General features: G+C 38.3%; 1 protein-coding gene across 9 annotated transcripts in view; it reads left to right on the forward strand.

Annotated features, from left to right (window-relative positions):
• Nucleotides 1–24,666, forward strand: part of LOC107227599 (latrophilin Cirl) — a 141,750-nt gene extending 117,084 nt beyond the window's left edge. For 2 of the 9 annotated variants that reach the window (XM_046739959.1, XM_046739958.1), the window contains exons 3-17: nucleotides 3,871–4,057; nucleotides 8,821–8,927; nucleotides 9,917–10,094; nucleotides 10,731–10,897; nucleotides 10,965–11,606; nucleotides 11,675–12,083; nucleotides 12,175–12,400; nucleotides 12,489–12,654; nucleotides 12,825–13,039; nucleotides 13,218–13,321; nucleotides 14,321–14,365; nucleotides 15,165–15,333; nucleotides 15,906–16,127; nucleotides 18,899–19,120; nucleotides 19,961–24,666. In XM_046739959.1, coding sequence (XP_046595915.1) covers nucleotides 3,871–4,057; nucleotides 8,821–8,927; nucleotides 9,917–10,094; nucleotides 10,731–10,897; nucleotides 10,965–11,606; nucleotides 11,675–12,083; nucleotides 12,175–12,400; nucleotides 12,489–12,654; nucleotides 12,825–13,039; nucleotides 13,218–13,321; nucleotides 14,321–14,365; nucleotides 15,165–15,333; nucleotides 15,906–16,127; nucleotides 18,899–19,120; nucleotides 19,961–20,722 — 3,821 coding nt within the window. In that variant the 3' untranslated portion in view covers nucleotides 20,723–24,666. Of the gene's footprint in view, nucleotides 1–3,870; nucleotides 4,058–8,017; nucleotides 8,122–8,820; nucleotides 8,928–9,347; nucleotides 9,419–9,916; nucleotides 10,095–10,730; nucleotides 10,898–10,964; nucleotides 11,607–11,674; nucleotides 12,084–12,174; nucleotides 12,401–12,488; nucleotides 12,655–12,824; nucleotides 13,040–13,217; nucleotides 13,322–14,320; nucleotides 14,366–15,164; nucleotides 15,334–15,905; nucleotides 16,294–18,898; nucleotides 19,121–19,960 lie in introns of those variants that run through there. The other 7 variants (XM_046739960.1, XM_046739962.1, XM_046739961.1 and 4 more) reach the window with 7 other exon arrangements.
• Nucleotides 24,667–24,957: the final 291 nt, after the last annotated feature.

Here is a 24,957-nt window from a genome sequence, read left to right on the forward strand (position 1 = left end):
CGGGAAAAATAGTAAAAGTAAGAAAAAAAAAAAAATAAAAAAATCAAGAAGACAGGGATACGCGTGTATAAGTATAGATGATGTCCATATTTACCCGTATTGAACGTGTATAGTTGTAGGGATGGATAAGATCGAAGAAAAAAAAGAAAAACGAAAACAACCAAGGAAAATAAAATATAATAAGAAAACAGAAAATCCTAGCTTATCTGCGCTGCCCAGAAAACGAGAATAAATTTTAAAAGGGTCCCCTACCCTAGTGGTGATTCAGTGCGTATAGCTTCTTATGTGTGTACACATGTGTACCTACTTACGGTTCGTGTACACAGATACACAACTTCCAACACAAGTGAAGGGATTTCGATTTCGGAACGACTATTTTATTCCATGGGACGGGGATTTCGTGTTGTGCAAACCTCAGGAAGCGCGTTTTACGACTCTCGCGTGTAATCGAAATTTTTTATACGTACGTATATTTGCGCATGTTTCCTGCGTACATGCGGAACTGAAGGAAAACGGAATTAAATGACGGTGGAATTCTTGGAAGGTTTGATTCTCGCTACTACTGCGAGTAAGAAGAATTATTACTGTCGTTATTACCGATGACGAGTAATCTAGATTGTCGACAATTTCCTCATATAATACCATGAACAACGGTTTATACAGGATGAATTTCTAACCTACGAATGGTCTGATAAGTCTGCTAAGACTCGGTGCGCATGCGCTACAATCCGAGAGCAATTGTTTCTCAGGGCGACCAACCGTCATAAACTTAGACGATAGTTCGTCGCGATATATTTAACCTAAAAAATTTTTACAGCTGTCGGTGTTGAACTCAACTGCTAACGACAGCTGTAAAAATTTTATGAGGCTGAAGTTAGTGACGTTAGCGTAACGAAACATTGGGGGGAGAAAAATCACTATTTCGCAATTTTGTAGTGACTAAGTTTTGAAAATACGCGTTACTTTTGACTTGTTATAGTTTACTGCATTTCAGAGATTCCTAAAATTACGAGATAATATGTTTTTCAAAACACGAATCATTACAATAAAGTTCTTAACTTCAGTCTCGTAAAATTTTTGAGGTTACCTTCATGATGGTTGGTAGCCCTGGCAACAGATGCTCTTGAATTTTGCGCGTGCGCGTGCGCACTTAATTGTAGCAAAGAACGAACCATTTAGTCGTCATCAAATCATTCTGTATAGCCGATTTTACTACCGACGTGATTTTCCTGAATGAGTGAAATGACAAAGTTTTACTATTTCAAGAACACATTCTTCAGATCACGCATCTAAAAGCTATGTCGTAATCGCGTCTCTGCAAGATTCTGCATTTCCGATATGCAGGATTTGGCTAAAATTGAACCTGAAGGGAAAATTTATCCACCAACTGTTATAAACACGCATCGTGAAATGAATTTCATATTACACGTAATATTACACACATGTTTTCATGTATAATATTGTCTTTGGCATATAATGTGAGCGAAATGTTTCGTTGATGCAATTAAAGTGGTTTATTAATCCTTGTGTCAATTTCCCGCTAAAAGTTGTCAGGTAAATATTACTGCGTACAAACCTTGCAGTAATTTATAATGTAAAAAAAATTGTTAACAATGTCTTCATCGTTCAGGATGCCGCAAAACGACCCCGTTTCCGTTTCTGTCTATACCTTTTCCCTGCTTTTATTTCAAATTTTAACATTGCACAGCTCGGAATGCGAGCCGGTAGTAATTTTCAACGGTCGCGTCGCCACAACGCGTTGGAGTATAAACTAATACCGCAAGAGGGTGAGAAATGTGCGGGTTTTAAAAATGTGCGTCACGCGACAATGATTTCTTTTTTTTTTGTTTAATTTCATTTTTTATTTTTGTTATTTTCATTCTTCGTGGCCACAGGTAACAATAAATATTTTTTCTCTTCTACCCCCGTCACTAAACGCGCTTATAAGCTGCGCCTGCAGCTACCATGCGACTCGCTTGTTATTTTCTTTTGTTAAAACGTGTAGGTGTGCGTTATAAAAACACCTTGACGCTACTGTGTCGGTGAGCATAATGGTAAACATTTTTTATACTCAGTTTATTAAGCCTGACGTATGTGTCGGCGTTGACGCATCATCTTCATAAATATCAAAGTCTCGCATGTACCTGTATTACATGTATAGAAACGTTACACTCACACCTGCCACATCTTTAACCACGCATTCACCCAGTCAGCCTCATCTTCGTCAAGAGTGATCTGCGTACCTCGTCTCATCTACCAGCAATGTGAAAAAACCATTTTACCAAATTCCTCGTTCCACGGTTCGTCTCTTGGACAGTTTTTCGTACGTAGAAATCTTCGTTTTCTTCATTTTCTCTCTCTCTCTCGATCGGTTCGAAACACTGTCGAATCGGATCATTACGGAGATTGAAAAGTTTTAAAGTCACTGTCTGCTGTTGGGGGATTTCTAGAGATGGATCAGACCAGTTGGTCCTGCAAGAAATTAGACAAGTCTCTTCGAGAAAGTAACGCGACCTGACGATGTGACATCGTCGAGAGAACGGAGGTCCAGTGTCTCCAATGTCATCATTCATGTTTGCCAAGACAGGGGAAAACCGATCATGCTTTACTCGAGAAGACAGATCGACGTGTACCTCCACGTTTGACCCTCGAACAATCGTCTTTTTATCGCGAGGTCATTGTTACCAACGTTTAAATTGCACACAATCATTGTCTGTGGTTTTACAGGCACATACTATACCTGTTACGAAGTCCGGTTCGAACCGTGATAGATTTCTTTTCGACGCCACGATTCCGTTAGCCTTGTTGGCACGTCGACATAATTTGACCTTCGGTATTAAGGTAGATGCATCATTTGTGGCCAAGCTTTGAAAATGTTTCGTATTTCTCAACTAGTTGTCAATCTGTTGGATTCATATCCGATTCACGACTGAAATCCGACTTTGGTCAAGTCCTGGAACACTATTTGTTGGTACTCGGTACACTTCGAAAATTGTTTGAAAATGACACAAGTCTACCTTGATGATGAAAACACATTTTCACGACATGCGACCGCGAACTCGGATTACGATTAATGAATATGGCTACAAGTGGATCACAAACCATGGTCGCCACAACTGGTACCAAGGTGACCGAGCCTGGTTCGACTATCCTGATAGTTGCATCTCACGATGACCCGGGTCCCTTAAACTGGCGTAAGTTTGCCTGATGGAAACCATGCGGTGAAGCTGGCTGTCGGGATAGTAGGATGATTGTTTCGCCGACTGGTCGAAGAGATTCTGGATGTGGGATCCTTTCGACTCCGCACTCCGGAGTCCGGAGTCTGGAGTCTAGACTCGGGTCTTCGGTCGAGTGAAAGCTGTAGCACACACCGAGTTCGGCGGTGAATGTGAATAAGTAAGGGGGGGGCGGGGAGGCATATATCCTAGCCGCCTCGAAGCCTAGCAGGTCCGGGAATTTGGGACGTCCCGTTGATACGCTGATCCTTTTAACTTTACCGCCGAGACCAGCGGGAGGCAGACCATGAGCCTTCTGATATATTATTACTTTCGGTCATTAATGGTAAACTGCAATCCAGCTGGGGTTCCCCCATTGCTGCTACTCCTGCTGCCTATCCTCCACGGTTTTCCCACTCCTGAAGACTATCGACGGCTCCTCGCCTTGCGCCTCAGGGCCATTGGTCAGAGGAGGCAACTTTGGCGCTTGGTAGGTTAGCCGCCTTTTCGAAAAGGTGATCGATTCGATCGGTGCTTTCTCGGTTATTCACCGGATCCATATACCACTCGCACACCGCTTTTCGCCACGCGATATGCCAAACGTGGAAACCAATGATTGATCCTAACTAATTTCATTTTCATTCCTTTGTTTCAGAGAGGTACGATGCCGCCTACGAGTGCGAGGGAAAAACCCTGACGATCGAGTGCGGCGAGGGTGAACTTATTCACCTTATAAGAGCCAACTACGGACGGTATTCGATAACGATATGCAACGAGCACGGGAACACGGACTGGAGTGTCAACTGCATGTCGACTAAGTCGTTCAGAGTGCTCTTCGACAAGTAAGAAAATCATTTCAAGTCAGATCTGATGTGAAATTGTGTCGGAATGGAGAAATAGAATTTACGTGTATTGCTGAGAGAGATAGAGAGAGATTTTAGTCAGAGGTGAAATAGAGAGGAGGGATCTCAGAGATGTACGAGTTTCGTACGGTTCTACAAACTGGCCAATTGTTTAACCGTCGAAGCACGTTTTACCTCTGGAACGGTGCGGATTCAAGAGTATATAAGACAAAGAGAGCTCTGTCACCGTGACTTATTCTGTTGATCTAATCCGTTCTAAAAATCCAAATCGATTCACCGTTTCTGCCACAGTAGTTGATATCATGTTCAATGCACCGGGTGACGCTTTTTAAAAAATAAATGAAAAGAGTTTTTTTTTTTTTTCTTTCTCAAACTACTCAAAAAATCATAAGTTTTCAGAATTTCAATATAGTTGTACCGATGTTTATTTAGACATTTTATCAGTGTCTTTGTAGCAAAAGAGTCGTTTTATCACTTTTAATTTCATTCATTTATTCAAAGAATCCTTGTGTCCCTATGTCGTATACGATGTACTACGAGTCACCCGTGCATGCTGCTGTAATCGACCTCTTTTTTAAGATACGAGACACCTCCCGATAACTTTCCCTTCGATTTATGCTCCCCCCTTTTCTCTCGTTTTTATTTTTCCAATTTTTTAATATCTCTTTTACCCTCATCTCGAAGGGCTTGAACAATGTTTCAAAGTTCGTGAGAAATCTGGACTTTGAGGAAAGAAAAAATTGTTCATTCAATTACAATAATCTGCATATAAGTAAGAGATTAATTTAAAAAAAAAAAAAAAAAAACAGATTACAGCGTGAGGCGATTTGATTTCTTTGTTGTCATCATTTGATTCATATTGTATTTACCGCTGCTTTAGATACCATACGTGATATTATTCGTGCTTGAAAGGTTCACTATTTTCGTTACAACACGATCATTTCGAAACTCGTATAATACTCGGGTTACGGATACGTGACGGTTGACTTTTGTGCTATGCGGTTTGACATTTTCACTCATTATTTTTTGATTTTCACTGTAATTTTACCCTAAACAAATTGAAGTCCTAATTCACACTTTTTGTTGCTAAATACTGTTTGTTTATATTGTTATATTTATGTGCTTTCTGTTCGATACGATTTGATATCTATCTCTTGTTGTTATATTGTCTTTCAATGTCTGTCGTTTTGTTTGTTGCTTATTTGTTTGTTTGTTTATTTGATTATTTATTTATTTACTTTCTTTGTTTCTCCTCTACGTGATTACTTACAATGATAAATTTACTCTCGTCAAGGGTTGCGGTACTCCAATCGTTATTTATTTTTTTCTTTCCTTTTTACTCGATCATCCATTTTTCTTTCTCCACGTACATCTTGTATATAAATCGAATGTAGTCTGCCATGAGAAAAAAAAAAAAAATTTCCTTTCTCATCTCCGAAAATAACGTATAAACGCTGACAAAAATTGTTTCTACTCAAAAACTTTCTTGATCTTCGGCGATTCGCTTGATCGGTTACGCGTAAAAGCTCAATGAATTTCTGTGGAAGCCTGAGGTTTTGCTTTCCATGAAGCTAGAAGAGCCTTTGAACTCGTGGGCAAAGACGCATCTTTGCTTTTTTTTTCTTTCTTTCTTTTTTTTTTTTTACTGCTTTTTATTTCGTTGATCCCTACCTGCCTTTGTTATATCTAATAAAAAATGAAGGGAGAAATTGAAATGGTTAAATAAATAAATCAATAAAACGCGTTTCGTATAAATCACCTGCAGCCAATACGTAAATTGATAAACAAACAGAAAAGGATTTGAGCCTGGTTGAATATTTATGTTGGGGGATTAAATCGTTATACCAAATGAAAAGTTTCTTTACTTTTTTTTTTTTTTCTTTTTAATACCGTGACGCGAGTTTGCCAGATTTGCCCCCCCCCCCCCCCCCCCCCCCCCCCCTCTTTACCCAACATTCAAAATCCTCCCAATATCGCATGATTTCCCTGTGGAAAAATTATTATTTTTTTTTTTTTTATTTTTATTTTTTTTCTCAAACACGGCAGCAGCATATGTAACTATAGTTTTTATACCGTTGCGATCAAAATGTGTTATTTAATTTCTTTGACTATGCAAACAATGGTTATTACATCGTTTTCGTTGGCCAGTCAACGAATTCGTTGTAATTCCGTTTTCAGTTGTACACATTGTACTGTGTTGCTTCAATTTTCAGAACTTTTTTTTTCCACATTTTCTAATTTCAAATATCACATATTCATCCTGATCGTAACTGCGTAAACAAGTTTTTCACTTGTCGGGATAATTTACGTAATGATACTTTATTTATTCATACATTTCTGTGTAAACGTATATAATACATATTTTTGTCAATGCTTAGTCTTAAACTTGAAAGTTACCAATTGTACTGCCATGAATTATCCTGCTGCTAAACATAACTGCCTTCAAAAAACGAAAAAAAAAAAGTCAAAGAAAAACGATGATCAACAATTTTCGCGATCTTCGACATTTCTTGTTTTTTTTTTTTCCTTATTCTTCCTTTCAACGAGTCACTGAATCTGAAGAAAACTAGTCAAGATCGAATAACTCACCTGCAGCCGTATCCACATATAAATATATAGTAAATCCGTGTGAAAAATATCCCTTGGAAAATCAAACAAACGAATAATTTCGTCGATTTAATTACACTTTAAAACGTCCGGCGGGGAAATTTTATAGAAGGGAAAATGAAAAAAAAAAAAAAAGAAAAAAAACATTTTTATCTACTGCCTACAATATTCTTCGCTTTGTTTTTTTTACTTGCAATAGTTAAACCTTTAAAATTGAATTCTAAAATCATGAAAATTGCTCGACGTGTCGAATAATCATCTCGAGTCAGTTGCAGAACTTGAACATCTGGACAAAATGATGATACCCTATCCTGTCCATGACGGCACCACTCTAAAACTTGTGTGTTACGCAATTAATATCTCCTGTGTATAATAATCATGCTGTGTTGTGCCATTAATCCGTTTGTCAAAACTGTCACTAACAATACGTGCGACGTCCCTGCTGACTTGCCGAAAGCTTTTATCGTTATACATCATTGCAAACGTAACTTTTTCGTACTCGCATAATAATTTTATGCACTGAACCGATGTTGCGACAAACTTATATTTCACTCGAGGGATTATACCGGATCTAAAAAGCAAGTTTAGAACAAACTTGACAAAAAATTTTGCGGAATCTGCTTTATATCATTTGTAATTCTTACTGTATTATTATCACGTTGTTGCTTCGAGTCATTTAAATTCGCTTTAGATAATTCGAAGTCGTTTGAAATTTTTTTTCAAATCTTTTCAAGTATCGCACTAGAACCCCCGAATTGGTTAATTCCTCGAGTTTGTTCAAGGTGAACTTGGATACTGAACAATTTCTTCGTTCACACTTTGGTGCTGTGATGAAATTCACAGAGAACAGAGAGTTTAAGGGATGATGTAAAGAAGAAAACTGCTCGAGTGCTTTCAAAGTTGACATACTAACAATCTGTCCTATTTGCAACTTTTCGACCCCTAAGAGAGAGAGAGAGAGAGAGAGAGAGAGATAAATAGAGAGCACATATTTCCTTTTGAAAAAATGACTAATATCATTACAGCTTGAATAACAAATAGTACAATCGCATCATCGTTACCAAACCTATAACTCGGGGTTTAAAATTGCGCTGTATACGACGATTTTGCAAAAAAAAAAAAAAAAAGGTGCAAATTTCGAGAAACAACTCGCCTCCGGTGATTCCTAGCTGTGAAGTGTAAGAAAAAATAAATAAATAACACAGATCGTGAAAAAAAGTACCCCTTTTCCCGAGTCGTGTGAGAAAGATCGGGAGATGCTGACAAAAAGTGAGCACTGAACAGTCAAAAGTCAAATGTTTCCAAAGGGATTTTTTTCACTGACGGTTACAGGTGCGACGGAAGAAGGAGTTGTACGGTGGATGTGAACAGCAATGTGTTCGAAGACCCGTGTCCTGGCACTACGAAATACATAGAAGCACAGTACTCTTGTATAGGTCAGTTTTTGTTTTTTATTTATGCTTTTTTTATGTTGTTTTCCATTATTTTATTTTTTTTTTTCTCTGTGTGGTCGTTCTTCTTTTTCTTCTTGTTTTCGTTTTCGTTTTCGTTTCCGTTTCACGGTTGGTGGAACAACGTGCAGAAAAAGAGAGAGAGAGAGAGAGAGAGAGAGAAATGGTTCGTGAATCGGAATTCGTGCATTCCAATTTCATCCACCTTCTGCAGAGGAGAGATACGCTATAGATAAAGTTCTTCCGGGTGATCCCTGTACCTATGGCTCAAGGCTAAGCCCCGTCAGTAAAGAAGGCTTTTCGTCTTAATTCGGGGAAATTCAATCAACACAATCAGACAAAACATGGCCTGTCGGCTCCCCCTGTATTCAGCCATCTCTCACTATACGGAAGCCGGTTGATACCACCCTTATATCTTATACCTATCTACCTACCCCCCAAAGGTTGCGAGAAAAGCAACGACCTCGACGTGTCTCGTTTCCCAATATTTTTTTGTTTTTTTTTTCTTTTGTCAACGAATCGCAGGATGTGTAGAAAGAAAAAAGAATTTTCGACGATCGTTTTTCCGGTCCGGGCAAAGCAGTTGTAACACATTCATGGCAGTGCACTCGGTAAGGTGTATCGGTCTTGTCTAATGATGGAAAAACCATTTTTTTCTTTTTGCCACTTCCGCAACTTGACCAGGTGTGATCAAAAACGGAATTGCAGTATCGTTGCTTCGACTTCGCAATTCGGCGATCCTTGTCCAAATACGCTTAAGTATTTGGAAGCACACTATCAGTGCATGTCTGGTAAGTACAAGCTATCCTTAAGACTTTTTATAGACATTTATATTGAATGATTAACGGCGACAGGAGACGATTTAACAAGTGTGGCTCTGGTGGCTAAGTTCAATTTCTTGAACTTCCAATTTTTATAGAAAAAATAATGTCGAACACTTTCGTTTCGTCTAAACAATGATTCGGTAAAATACTCTGCCTATAGTCTGATTCCTGATGACAGATACAAAACAATATTACACCTATACAATTTCGGGAGATATTCAATTCCCGCGTTGTAATAGCGAAGGTGGGTAATTGCCCTTGATGAAAAAATAATGAAACACGAATGCTATGATTTGGACATCTGACATGACTGCAATCTCCTTGACGAGCGGCAACAAAATGAGAGATGCTCTGTGGTTCGACCAAATGATCAAAGTTACGGAGCAGTCAGATGTGGCGCTAATAGTGATGGACACACTTGCTCGACTCCTCTCCTGTGCCAGGAGGATTAATAAAGGGTATTATATATAACCGGGATCCCGATTCGTTCCGAAAGAGCCGGGCATTACCGGAGCTATCGATAACTGCTCGGGGTCTTTGTTTCTCTTTTTATCTTATACCTGCACGAGCTGGTGATCGTCAAGAAGACGGTGTAGGGTCATAAAGTGTCGGGTGTTTAGGGGATTTGCCTTATCGCGAATCCGTTCAACCCTGGCTAATAAAGCGGAGAGCTCTCTCTCCTCCGCCCCCTGAAGATAGCTCGCGAAATGTCTGAAACGTTTCATTCTTGGATTACATCTCTTAACCGTCAATAAAGTTGATTTCAACGTCGAGATAATATTGTAACCGCGACTATGCGTAATGTTTTTTCTTAACTGAGGCCACCTTGGATTGGATAAAAGTTCAGCAAGCATGGCCAAAAATTACCCACGTCACTTGTGCCGGTACCAAACATCCACCTTTGGGTAACCGATTGCCGGTTGGATTTATTTTGAAAAAAAAAAAAATTTTTCCAGCCGCAACAACCACCACCACTTCACGACCCAGTCCTCCGTGGCTCATAACTTCGCAGCCGAGTGTCTGGAGCACCGCTAAACCGACCGTCAGGCCATTTTCCAGAAATACTACACCGGTTCAGCCCCCACCGCCTCCGACACCACAGACGCCAGCCGTCATTCCTACCACTTTACCGAGGTATGTATCCAAGGACGATCAGATACTTCTCAGAGCACAGGGTGTCCGATTGTTTCTGTTATGGCGTTGCTTCTCGACTTTTGCCATTCCCGTATCAGCGGTTACTCGGGACCACTTTCAAATGGATTTGGAAAAATCAATCCATGATGACCGGTGGTCCTGGAAATGTCCTTGAATTTTACTTGCCCTTCAAAAGTCCTGGAAACTGTCCTTGAATCTTTCTTGTGTCCTGTAAATATTCTGTTTTAATGTCCTGGAAATGTCCTTGAATTTGTTACGTTTTTTTTTTACTGGACACCATGCTATGAAAATCAGAGGAACCTGGTACCGGAGTTACGAATTATCTTATACGGACAATTTCATAGTTTGGGATACGTATTTTATATAAACTCTGCAATGGTTCATACCATCGATCTATTGAGTAATGCTTGAGGACACGTCAAAACAGAGTAATGAGCCCAACTGCGTACTTGAGAAATTCAAGCCAGACGTCTACTCGTGCAGTTGTATCCTCTAAAAATACACCTAGTCTAATACGCGAAATACCCTTTGCCTCGACGTTGTCGTTGGGAAAGGACTTGCCTCGAGTATCATTGAGGATGTCGAATTGAGATGAAACAGAGATTCTTCTTACAGTCCCACGACGACTCCGTCCAAGGCAATTATCGGTGACGGTTACAACGACGAGGACACATCATCGCCTGGCAATGGTCTGGGTGCACCAGTTCCTCCATTGATGTCTGAAACGACCCAAGTCTCGCCAACGACATTGTCCCCGTGGCGAACGAGTCGTCGAACAACCGGTGAGTTACTCTTTGCTGAATGAACCTGGTCGTTATTTCCGTAACTTATAAACCACGATTACTCCAGTTCCGAGCACCCTCTGGCCGGAGTCCAGCTCAAACGGACAGTGGTCAGACTACACGAAACGCCTTTGCAAGCCGGTAAAGGCGAGAAATCTGTTCTGGAACACGACGCGGGCGGGTGACGTAGCCGTACAAACCTGCCCTGGTGGAGCGACGGGAATCGCAAGATGGAAGTGCGTCGATCAGGGTGACACGGCCGTTTGGTATCGGGGCACTCCCGATCTCAGCGAGTGTCGATCCGTCTGGCTGACGGCGTTGGAGAACCGCGTGGAGGACGGTGACGTTATTCTAAGCGTAAGCAGCGAACTGTCTCAAGTGACGAATAACAGCCGGGTTCTGTACGGCGGGGACATGATGATCACTACGAAGATCATCAGGAACATGGCCGAGAAGATGAAGGACAACCTGGAGACCTACTCCGACCTCAGACAGCAAGAGGTTGCCGTGAGGGAACTACTTCAGGGCGTTATCATAACAGGTAGCAACTTGTTGGACAAGACCCAGCTTCCTTCGTGGAAGGATTTGAGCCATCAGGAGCAAATGAGAGTTGCCACATCGCTGCTCAACGGGCTTGAAGAGAACGCTTTTCTTCTGGCGGATGCCTACGAGCAGGAGAACACGATCGTTCAAAAAGGAGAAAACATACGTGAGTAGCCAGAGTTTGTTTGTGGAGTCGTGTGAGGTGTTGATACTAATTATTTGAGTATTTCACAGTCGTGTCGATCAGGATTCTCGAGGCTCGCAATATAGAGAAAAATCTCGAAGTATTTCCGAGCCAAAAGGTGCTCAGAGAGTGGCCCGTCTCCAACGACCACGTAGAGCTTACGAAAGGGGCGCTTTTGGACAACAGTGACAACGGTATCATCCGTTTGGTCTTCATGGCCTTTGACAGGCTCGAAGAAATACTTCAGCCCCAGGCGGAGACCTCGTCTATAGTCGGACACGACGACTCTCAGTTCAGGCCGAAGAACACAACCAGAATACTGAACACCAAGGTGATATCGGCGTCTTTGGGCAAAGGGAAGCACATCCAGTTGTCGGAACCCGTTAAATTATACTTCAAGCATCTGACCGTTGAAAACGTGACTAATCCAAGCTGCGTCTTTTGGGATTACACGATAAAGTGAGAATAACGTCCTTGCACTGTTTCTCAAAGTCTGAGACAGTTCTGTCTACCTATGACCGAAAATTCAAACACGTTTTTATTCCCGCAGTGCATGGTCCGAGGAAGGATGTCACGTTCACCTCACCAACAGCACCCACACCGTATGCGAGTGCAATCACCTAACAAATTTCGCTGTACTGATGGACGTCCACGCAATTAAATTGGACACGGCGCATCAAGTCGCTCTTCAAATCATTACGTACATCGGGTGCATAATTTCTGTAATTTGCCTCGTCCTCGCCATACTCACGTTCCAACTATTCCGCGGACTCAAGGTAACCGTCATTCAGGTTCAGAGCATATTCGCGGCACCGATTCACCGGGAACTAATTTTCACTAAATACCATTTTGTTCCTCTTTCAGTCCGATCGAACGATCATACATAAGAACCTCTGTATCTGCCTGCTGATAGCTGAGGTTCTTTTCGTTTGTGGTATCGGTCAAACTGATCAGAGAATCGTTTGTGGCGTCGTCGCTGGATTGCTTCACTTCTTTTTCCTCTGCGCGTTCGCGTGGATGTTCCTCGAAGGTGAGACCTGTACTTCGTGGATAATGAAATCCAGTGAAATAATCCCAGAAAACTCCACAGCCAACACATTTTTTTTCATAAATTCATCATGCAAATTTTTTTCATATCAATTGCGCTACACAAATCGTTTTCTGTGTGGCTTATCTTTCAATTATCGACACTTCTTGCAGGGTTTCAACTTTACGTCATGCTGATCGAAGTGTTCGAGGCGGAGAAATCCAGACTTCGATGGTACTACTTGGTCGCTTATGGCGCTCCGTTACTCGTAGTAGCAATTTCCTGCATCATCGATCCTCTGAGCTATGGAACTGATCGTTACTGCTGGTTGAGAGCCGACAACTATTTCATCTTCAGTTTTGTGGGGCCCGTGATACTCGTTATTCTGGTAAGTGTCCTGACACAACGTTTCATTAAAAACTACTCGAACAATTCGGTTTAAGCTTGGCCTCGGTAAGTCTTTGCTCTAAATTGTGTTTTAAAGTACATTTTTCAAAATGACACTTCATTTTAATATGCAAACATTGAATGAACTGTGAATAACTATTATCCTCTTTTTCTTTCAGGCGAATCTCGTCTTTCTATCCATGGCAATATACGTGATGTGCCGTCACTCAAACACCGCCATATCCATGAAGAGCAAGGAGCACTCGAGATTAGCTAGCGCAAGGTACGGTATCAATTTTTTTCAACAATTTATCTAATGCTTAAGTTCTTTCTTTTTTTTTTTTTAAGAGAAATATATACATGAGGCAATTAAAATGTATACAATTTACGTATAATATGCCACTAAATAAGAACGTAAAATTGAAAAAAAAATTGTAAGATCACATCTATCAGTAGTTCTTATTATTTTGTAGACATTATACGACGTCTTATTTTGAACTTTTCACTACCTTCGTTCATTTGCAAGCTGTTTGATTCGCTTGAGGTTTTCCGTGTTTTCTGTTTTACTTTTTTTTTTTTGTACTGTTTTCATTGCCTTTCGTTATGAAAATGAATTTTGTTTATCATTCGCGCCTTTGTCGTACAGTATTTTTTCGAATCCGTATTTCTATTGGATATCTAAAATCCTCGATGCACTGTTGTTATCCAGCATTTGTTTACTTGTTATAATATTGGAATGTCCCCGTATATGTCAAAATATATATACATATATATATATATATATATATATATATTTTTTTTGTATGAGGGGCGAATTTTTGTATGCATCAGAGATCGAATTTATTACAACTACATGTCGGTAAAATTGTTCAAATGAACAGTTGTTGCAAATTGAGTTTTCTGGTTTGTCTGCAAATATTATAGATGTATAAGAATGCATCGGTGTCGGTTTTGTAATTTGAGAGTAAACGCGATTCGAATTACTGTGCGCGCAATGTGAATATTGTGATAAAAATTTTAGTATTTGCAATAGATGCATCGTAGTGATTTATCAATTAGGGAACAAAAAAAAATAAAAATAAAACAATAAATATTATTATAACAATCGGACAGTGATACGAATCGGATAATTTTTGTCAATATTTAAAAATTAGACAATAATTAATGGTGTCGGTATACAGTCACTTAACTACGCAATCTTGTTTCATTTTTTTATTAAATCCTTCACCCACTTCTGTCTACACTTCTCCACATTCTTCTGCATGGCGTGGTTGGTTGGTAGTGGAAAGGAAGAGAATGCTCTTCCCAACAAATTGCAAGCGCACTTGTAAGATATTTACAATTTTTATTATTATTACTTCTTATCCTTATTTCTATTTTCATCTTTTTCTACTTTCATTTTTCAACAGTATTATTGTACAACTATAGTATCTATCTGTATCGTTAATATTCTTCTAACCTTACTAATTTCTCGCAGTATACATAGGTATACTTCTCTCTTCTCTCGTAATCCTTTTACGAAGAAAAGTGTATTTTAAATAACTGCCACTCTTCACTCTATCGTATTTCTTTTGACTGTTATTGTTGTTGCTATTATTATTATTATTATTATTATTATTATTATTATTATTATTATTATTATTATTTATTATTTTGTAGTATTTAATATATTATATTACACGTAAATACTCACACGATCATCTTACGTCTTTATAAACAATATACTAACAATAAGCTAAGGACTATCACGTAGACTCGTAGTAAGCGATAAACAAAAAATACGTGAATAATGCTTATGAGAAATAGATATTTTCAATTATTGCTGAAAAACAATGTCGAGCTCTTTCTTATTCAATTATTTCGTTTCAAATGTTTCACAATTCAATGAGACAGTTTAAAATCTTTATACTGAAAAACGAACGTTTGCTTCGAGCGAGTCTATAATATAAGTCAAATGCATGCCTGTTTTGAGAATTTTTTGTTTTTTTTTTTAATCGAACTGTTGAAAGTGATTAAAATCACACGAATCTGAATACAGTTGACTCGGCAAATGAAAAAAATTATGACAACTATGTCTGAAAATACTGAAAGATATGATAAATGTGTGAATTTGGAAATTTTATCAGGGCCTGGCTGCGAGGAGCAATCGTTCTAGTCTTTCTCCTGGGACTGACGTGGACCTTTGGATTGTTGTACTTGAATCAAGAATCGGTAGTGATGGCTTACATATTCACAGTACTGAACAGTCTCCAAGGATTGTTCATCTTCGTGTTCCACTGTGTGCAAAACGAGAAGGTAAGAGTAGTCCAAAAAGACTGGCGAGTAGGATGCCGAACTCGGATGGTGAGGGTAGGCCTGTCCATCAATGACTGCTAATAAAATTCACTCAACTTCAGAGAGGCCGATTATAACAGACCTAACTCTCGATTCACGATTACAATTCACGTAACTCTAAGGAACCCGATGATAAAACAGTTAACTCCTCTGCGCTAAGCATAGAAGATAATCGTTTTATCGTCGAGGTTCGTAAAGTTACTTGAATTACAATTGTCACTAGAATACTTGCGCACTGCGGTACTGCGCAATCTAATAATTCGAGTATCCCCCCTTGCCGCGAAACAGATGAATGTGAAGATGCGCAGTATCGGATTGCGCAAGTATTCTACGCTTAGCAGCGCCGCCAAGCGGCTTGTTGTTGGAATGTTGGCCCACCTGAAGCTAGTCTTTTTTGACAGAAGTTCGGTCTCCTGGTCTCTGGTCTTCTCGGAGTAGGCAATACGTGCGATATTATGACATTCCTCAACATCGATTCATCGACCGGACGAATTCATTCCCTTCCCCCCCATTTTTTTGCCCTCATATTTCAGGTGCGGAAAGAATACCGTAAGTTTATCAGGCGCCATTCATGGCTGCCAAAGTGTCTCCGATGTTCGAAGACCGTCTCTGGCAGCTCAGCCGGCTCTTCGGGGACAAGCGGAGGCGTCGCCGGGACGAATGGCGGCAAGGAATTCGCCTCCCACAACACGTCGTCAAATCCGTCGGCACCGACGACGGACAGCTCGGGATTGTCTCCTCACGCAGCAGCTAGCGTGGGTACCTCACCGAATAACCACAACAATCTGACAGCGCCGTGTAACAATACGAATCTTTCGATAAATGTCAACCTGAACAATCTGTCGCTGCGATCGCCGGTCGGGACACATCCAATGCACTTGATGGCCCCGAGCAACCACAATAGGCACGCTACTCAGCAAGGTATCCAAATACCGCTTAAATACACCAAACCTGAAAACAAAATCAAATATAGAAAAAAATGATAAACAAATAATATATCATATATATACATGTATATATATATATATATACGTAAAGTACGAGGAAAATAATTAATCGAAACCCTCGCTGAAGTCTTTTCTCGTTTATCAATTCTTGCTTGTTACATTAGACTAATTTTTTTGGTCATGTTTCTTTTTACATAATATACATACAGCATAATATTTATCGCACAGAAATAAAAAAAAAGGGTCTTTGGTGGACTGTGACGTTTTACGCAAGATTTAAATCGTGTACAATTGTTGAATTTTTATGCTATAATTATTGTCGACAATTCGGGTATATGTGTCAACTTTTTTTCAATACTGGAAACACGGAGAAGTCAATAATTTAAATATTGAATTGAATGATTCGTAGATATAACATCGTACTAACTATGCGAAGGAACGCTCGATCACTGTAGAAGCTCGGAATAAATTACACAAGAGTTTGCGTAAAACCGAACTTTGTCCATATGGGATACGCTCTGTTATGCTATACTATAGTTTGATTTCGTTTATATACGTATTTGGTAATTGGTAGTAAAGATTATATAAAAAGGCTTTTCTTTTACGTAGAATTTGAATTAGCTTGCGCAATTCGCTGTATATTAAACATGAAACATTGTTATAATCATAATTTTCAATTTGTACTGTAGAATCCTTGTATTATTGTATATACAGAGTCGATTTTTCTTTAAGAACTTGTAGAGTGAAAAAACAAAAAAAAAAAATTAGGAAACGTCACAGCTATAAAAAGAAGCCCACGCTGAACACCACCGTTTCAAAAAACTCTGATTCAAAATTATTGATATAAAAATAACAATTGAATTACCATACGAAAATCCTCATAAATAGATTATTCGTTCGTACAGAAGGAACAGGCCCTTTTTTTCATAAGAAAAGAAAAAAAATAACGCGTAAAATCACGCGTTTGAAATGTTTATCGACATTTGCATACCGGCTGAATTTTTAATTTATACATTACTTGTCTTATTATTTGTTGACTCGAATGAATTTCTTTCCCTCGTTTAAATGAACGTGAAAAGTTTATTTGCAGGAATACTTTATACTTTATGATAAAATAACTTGACTTACAATGAAATGAATTCTTTGAAATAATACAAAAAAAAAAAATGTTGATCGCTGTACACATTTTAATTCGCATGTTAATTTTTCTCTTATACAATCTAACACGATCTAATTATCTAAAAGCAGATAAATACATATGTGTTTCGCGTATGTATCGACACGATCTTGGAGCAAAAGGGCCTTGCACTTCTCCTATTAATACTAACAACAATAGTGGTGACTCAAAATTTGCTTTTCTTGCGGGGTTTGGTGTACGCGGTTGCTGGCTACTTTGTCTATTATACTATCTGATTATTGTACGATGAACGGAAAAGAACACGATGTACCACTTATTCTATCTGCATGATGATTTTAACACGAGTTTATTTCAGAGACACCCACACTCGTCACTCTCACGGTGGAAACTCTGCTCGGAATTCGTTACTTTTCGTTTTCCGTATCATTCCAACACCCTACATCGACGTTTACTTTTATTAAAAATCTCTGCAAACTCCACAAACACAAACATCCGGCTGCCGATATTCGCCGCTGCGGCAGTGCCGATTGAAATTAATAATTAATCAGATGTTTGAAAGATTCGTAATGTTTCACGCTACTGAGTACTTACCTAGTAGATCCTAGACTATAAGACACCAAACACACTTACACTCAGCACCGTTTCATCAAATAATTTTCATTCATTTATTAACCAATTACTAACCACCATCAAATACACGGACACCTTCACTTCCGCCTTTTTGGCGTATAATATCATTCCACACATTCTTCATTCCTTCAAAAAATGTCACGGTAAAATGAAAAAATGAATAGGAAATCGATTCAATTTTCGTTTACTGGGAGGGGCACACGTTTCGAGTTGTCACCCTCATAGAATGGATGATAACAAAGGGGCAAATCAGTTTTCATTCAATAGCAGGTATAAAACAACAAATACGTACATGTTTGAAACAGTGCGAAGAGATTCGCTGCGTGCAGATCGACTCAAGGTACACAGTTTGATACATTTCTAACACAACGTGAGAATGACACGAAGCATGAGTATGAATAGAATACAGAGGGAAATGTAAGAGAAAATCAGTTTTCGTTCAATAGTAGGGATAAAACAACACACGCATACATGTTTGAAACAGTACGAAGAGATTCGCCGCGGGCAGATCGACTCCAGGTATACAGTCTGATACATTTCTAACACAACGTGAGAACGACACGGAGCATGATTATGAATATAATAAAGAAGGAATCATGTAAGAGAGAATCAGTTTTCATTCAACAGTAGGGATAAAACAACAAGTACATACATGTTTGAAACAGTGCGAAAAGATTCGCTGCGGGCAGATCGACCCGAGCTACGCAATTTGATACATTTCTAACACAACGTGAGAATGACACGAAGCATGATTATGAACAGAATAAAAAGGGAATTATGTAAGAGAGAATGGTCGTACTGTCGTTTGCAGTACTTGGTGTCCGGGCGCGGTTGGGTTACGACTGACAGACAACAATCGGCGGTGCTGCCCCCAGCCGCCTGCACAACCAATTCTCAACGCGAACCTCCTTCGTCGGAAGCTCATATCGTAGCAACGCTGCCTCACGCCCGAAACAACTTTCCCTCAGCTCTTAATATCCCTAAATCTGCGACCGCCACTTGGGGACCTCTTAACAAAAACCTCATGTGGAAGGTAATTACTAACCAACCAACAACGAATGCTTATTAATGCTGGGACAGCTTTAATACCCGTTACTTATTACTAATTACAGTTAGTGTCAGTGCAGAAAACACGCCTAGTGACAAACTGTCGAAGAGAATTGTTTTTTTTTTTATTCGATTTTGTTTCCTTCTCCGTGTTTTCTGCGCGAAACCTATAAGTGGAACATTTTCCTACGCGACCCTTTTACATTCTTTCAGTCGTCGCAAATTCACTTCGTGGCAATATTATATATATGCATGGATATATATATATATTTTTTTTTTTAAATCGCACTACTGCACAGCCTTACCTGCACCGTTCATTTCACCTTATTCACGTAACCTCTCATTGAAATATTCTTAGGATCATGCTCAGCGTTTTCGGACTACGTGGCAAAAGAAATTATGCCTGTAGTATAAACATTTTCATGTCATAACCATAAGGTCAGATTTCCTGAAAATAGTACCTAAGTAAAATCTTTCAATATTTCTTCATCACATTGGGATTCTTAATGCGGTCGTGATTAGAACAATATGGCGCCGGAGTGGACGATCAGCTGATCGCTCTAGGGCAAGATTACTCAAACGTCTAAGCACAGAATATATCTTGCAAGATATCGAAGTTTTATTTTGTGACATTGAGTCGGTGTGTTGAAAAACGCGCGAGGAAACATCACATTTACGATTAAACACGTCAAAGTCGTTTGACCATATTTTCTATCCTCTTCCCGCATTCAAGGATCCCAAACGAACGACGGTGTCGAATCGTTCCGCAGCCAAACTTCACTACGTCGACTAACAACGGTATCTAATTTTCTCTCTCTCCCCGCAGAACATTTCTTTTAAATCGTGTTCCCGGGATTCCGGTCACGGAGGATCGGAGCAGGAAGACTCGCCGCGTACTCACAGCACGATGACCTTGTCGCACGGAAGGACCCGTGATCGAAGAATGGTCGGCGACCTTGGCGAGGCGACGACGCGATCAGGGCGACGGGCGGCGTCTCCTTACAACCACACGTACACGGAGATAAGGGACGGACGGGGAGGGCATCACCAGGTCCACGGACACCACGGTCAGCACGTCCACCTCCCACGGGGAATGGTGGCCGGCGAGGACGACCCGGTATACGAGGAGATAGAACGCGGAGGTGGTGAAATCCAGGTATCCGACATGTCGGACGAGGACGGGAGGCGGCAGAGCGACATGAGCAGACAGTCATCGCGGAGCTACGGCGATCATCGTCCGCTGATTCCTTACTCGCCGGCGAACGACAGGAACCTCGTTCACTACGGCCAGACGATAGACAACAGAGGCGCCCCCCAGCACTCCGTCGGTAATCCAGCCGAGTACAGTCCCGGGCAAGAGCGTAACGCGGCGAACAACTGCTGGGAGAAACTCAGACGGTATCAGGCCAGGTACGAGCTTGGCGAGTTGTCAAGACTACCGGGAAATTACGGACTCCCGCCTCTCCAGCAGGACCACAGTAGAACCGTTGCGGTTTTGAACGGGCACACCGTAGTTTGTCACCTTCAGCCACAGACCGACATGTATACTGGTCGCAACATGCCCCCACCTTCCTACAGCGAGTGTTGAGGGATTGATAATTTTCCCCGATCGTCTCTATTGCGTATGTACACTTTGCTTTGAACGGGGGCCCGACGATGGTGAACCGATGTGCTTGAGTCTTGCTAATTTTAATGTACGGAGGTGGCCGAACGTTTGTAGATATATTATGTAATAGCAATGCCACCTCCGGATCACACATTATTCACTATAGATACACACGGGCACACCTCTCTTATCTCCCCAAACGGCTCGAATCGAGGGCTAAAGAAATAAACTTACCGTGATTTACTGTGTACGCATTACATATATATATATATATAGAGGTATATTATACATATATACATATATATATATATATATATATATATATATATATTATATTATGAGAACTTTGTGTAGTAGTTTTGCTCCTGGTGCGCGTTGTTGCATTTATTTTATTTAACATTTTGTACAGTGGAAGTACGAGTGCTACAAGACTGAAGACTAGCTCAAAATAAAATAAAGTAAAAACAAACAAAAAAAAAATAAAAATAAAAGGAAAAAAATAAATAATAATAATAATAATAATAAATAACAACAACAACAACAACAACAACAACAACAACAAACTAGCAAACAAACAGTCGACTGAAGATAACTTTTTGTTTTATTTCTTTCCCGGTATACAATTAATTGAAACATTTTTCGAATGAAAGAATAACGTGTAATAAATTAATAAAATAAGGTAAAATAATTGCACTAAGAAACATTATTTTTACCTATCAGAATTATCAAATGATCATGATGACGATGATGACGATGAAGGAGTTTGAAAGAATGAATGAAAGGCGGATGAACTGTTGATATAACAACAGTTGTGAGTTACGAATAATTTTTGCGAGCGAGCTGTAGAGCAGTTCCATGATATGAATGAATTCTGTCTGTGCGACGATGAGAAGATAATGAAATGTAAAATTTGATCGATTAAATCGTAAAAATCGCGTTGTGTGTCTGTGATTAATACACCGAAACTTGTATAATATACTATTGATAAACCTTTAAGTATAGTTAACGCAATCGATTGAATATAATGATAATATCTAAAGTAAACAACTATATATATGTATGTATATATATATATTGTATGTATATCGACTGGACGAGTAATAATAATAATAATAATAATAATAATATTAATAATAACAATAACAATAATAATAATATTAGTAATACCTACAGCGATGCGGACAAATCATACATAAATTTTTATTGAAAATATCACTAAATTACTATCGTTAAGGTTACCTACTCAACAACATCAAAGAAATAATGAATAATAGTAATAATAATAGTAATAATAATAATAATGATTGTTCGAAGAAAAGAAAACATTGTAAGCCACTGTATTTACTTATAGCCGAATCTCTCGCCATCGTCGTCATCGTCGTATTCAATGATTACCGTAATTTTTAGGTAACCGACAAAAATACGAAATTTGAATTATTACCCATTATTATTGTCGTTGTTGTTGTTGTTGTTGTCATCATTTCTTTATTTTTATTTTCAATTTTACGATATTAAACTCGGCGTTCGAACGCTATTGCGCAGCATTTATCAACCTCAATTTTAAGTTTTAATCTCCTGTCAGAATCGATCTATTTTCTAAACAAATTAATACACTTGTACCGTAAATAACATAACCTATATAATCACGGTCGAAACTTGACGGAGAATCCGACGATGTATCGATAAATTTCCATTTCAATCAAACTGACGACAAGTTTACAAAAGATTGCAAACAAAAGTCATGCGAAATCCTTTGTACTACTTGTCATGTAGTTACTTTAAGACACGTCGTATGAACAAGTACGTTTTGTTTTCTTTTCTTTCTTCAAAATACTCGCAAAGTCGAATGCGAACCGTGCAAATTTCTCTTGTCTCTCTCTTACTTTTCATCGATCCTCGCAATCAGTTTGTTTCTTTCTTTTTTTTTCTTTCTTTTTTTTTTGTTTTTTTTTTACTTTCCATTCGTGTCACTTTTTTTCTCTTCCATTGTCCGGCAGCCCTTGTCGGTCGTGTGGTAGCTTTTCAGGAAAGTTTTAATTCGAAGAATCGAAAAAAAAAAAAGAATAAAATTTTCACGGTTAAAAAAAACTCTTCCGTAGATCTAAATCGTTGAAAGTAACAAACACAACTATACCGATCGGCAATTACAGCCGGGCTGAGCATCAGATGTTATTCTTATCCACACGAGTAGTTGCGTTTGAGATTTGCACGGTAATGATAAGATTTCACTTGTATATGTATATATATATATATATATATATATATATATATATATATATATATATATATATACACATACGATAAGACGCACGCGTACGTCTTTCGTTATTCGTTATTATAGCTGAAAGTGAATAATTGACGGTAAATAACGAATAGGAAAGAATGTAATAGTAGATTAGAAAAAATAAGAGCAGTTTCCAATTGAAATGTAAGAATGAAAACTAAGTCACTGTTTTTTGCTATTTTTTATTTTTTTATTTTTTTTTTTTTTTGTTGTTGATATTTTCTACATATAAGTATACATATATTCTATATATATATACATGGTATATGTATATGTATGTGTAATGTCGTATGTAATCTGTATTTAAACATACGGGGTGTATCCTTGTCCGCTATTTATTTTGTTTTTATTATTATTATTATTTGTTTTTTTTTTTTATCTTCTATTTTTCACGATCGAACGTGTCAGCTAATAATAGAACGTAATCGTTAACGGGCAGCAAAACTAATTTTGAAATGCACTCAGTTTCCATTCAAAGTAAGGAATCGTCTGAAATTCGTAATCGAATATGTTAGTTGGCAAAAAAAAAAAAAAAAAAGAAAAGAAAAGAAAAGAATATACCGTTACCCAGGAGATGATGATAATTAAACAAACGAACATGAAAGTAAAATTTTTTTAAACGACTTAGCGATAATAAAAATTCATTAATTATCATGCCTGGCAAAGTATATTACAGGAAACTATATTAATGATCTATCGTAGTGAATATTGTATTACTACGTTTGCAAAAGAATGAAAATAACCTCTAATAATACTGTATTAAATGTATAAATGTAATCCTCCCGGATTCCTTGAAAATAATATTCACAAGTATAAAATATTGTTATTACAATTGGTATTCGTATCGGTTCGTTTATTTGTAAAACATTTAGTACGATTGAAAAGTAAGATCAAAGTTACGCTACTTGTTAGAAAATCTTTAAAACGTGCTTTTAATTTTGATCTGCAAATGCCTTTGAAATTATTTTTTTTTTTTTTTTACTTATTAATTTTTATTTTATTTTTACTCTGTTGACGTTTAGCTAACTTGATAATTGGATCGTGTATAGCTACGAGGGGGGAAAAAAAAAAGAAAAAAACTGAGACAAGCATTTTACTGATTGAGAAAACAAGTCGTTTTACAAAAAATTTCATACGTTTCATATATCGTTTGTATGGTGTTTTTTTTTTTCCTACATTAATACTCCTATTGAAATGATTTTGTTAATTTCCTTTCTGCCAACCCGAAACTGTGTTAAATAATGTTAAATCGACATGTGTATACCATCTATTTAATTGGACCTGTACTCGTGACGAATATCTGTCCAAACGATATCTATAGTTTGTCGGATAAGAATTGATTATTAATTTTGAGCATCGCATTTCACTCGTTCATTATGTTATTCTAACGATTAATATTAAATCTATTATGTTACATTGATGTTATAATTAGAAGGGTGAAAAAAAAAAAAAAGAAAAAAAAAAACAGATCGAGATAAAGAAATGATAAGAGACAATGATAAGTGACTGAGGAATTCTTTTTTCGAACGTTGTAAATAATGTAAATAGTGCTTTGTACATGTTGAATACTTGTAATATGTAAATGAAAAATATGAGATGGAAACTCGAAACAATAAATGAATAAAATGATGTGAAAATTAAATGAATCACAAAGGTGATATATTATATTCTATTATTATATTATACATGTATGCATACGGTACATACGTGACATGTATATCTATATGGTAAAATAATAACGAAAGCGAAAGAGCGAGTGTGTGTCTGTGTGTGTGTTGGAGAGAGAAAGAGAGAGAGAGAGAGAGAGAGCGAAAGTTAAAGAGGTCGTTTATTTGATGACGAGTACGATGTAATAATAAAATTAAATCTTAAGTCTTTAATAGCGGTATATATGTAAATATTTAAGTGGAAAGGTAATATACATTGAAAATGA

This window comes from Neodiprion lecontei, chromosome 5 (genome assembly GCF_021901455.1).
Source record: "Neodiprion lecontei isolate iyNeoLeco1 chromosome 5, iyNeoLeco1.1, whole genome shotgun sequence".
Lineage (NCBI taxonomy): Eukaryota > Metazoa > Arthropoda > Insecta > Hymenoptera > Diprionidae > Neodiprion > Neodiprion lecontei.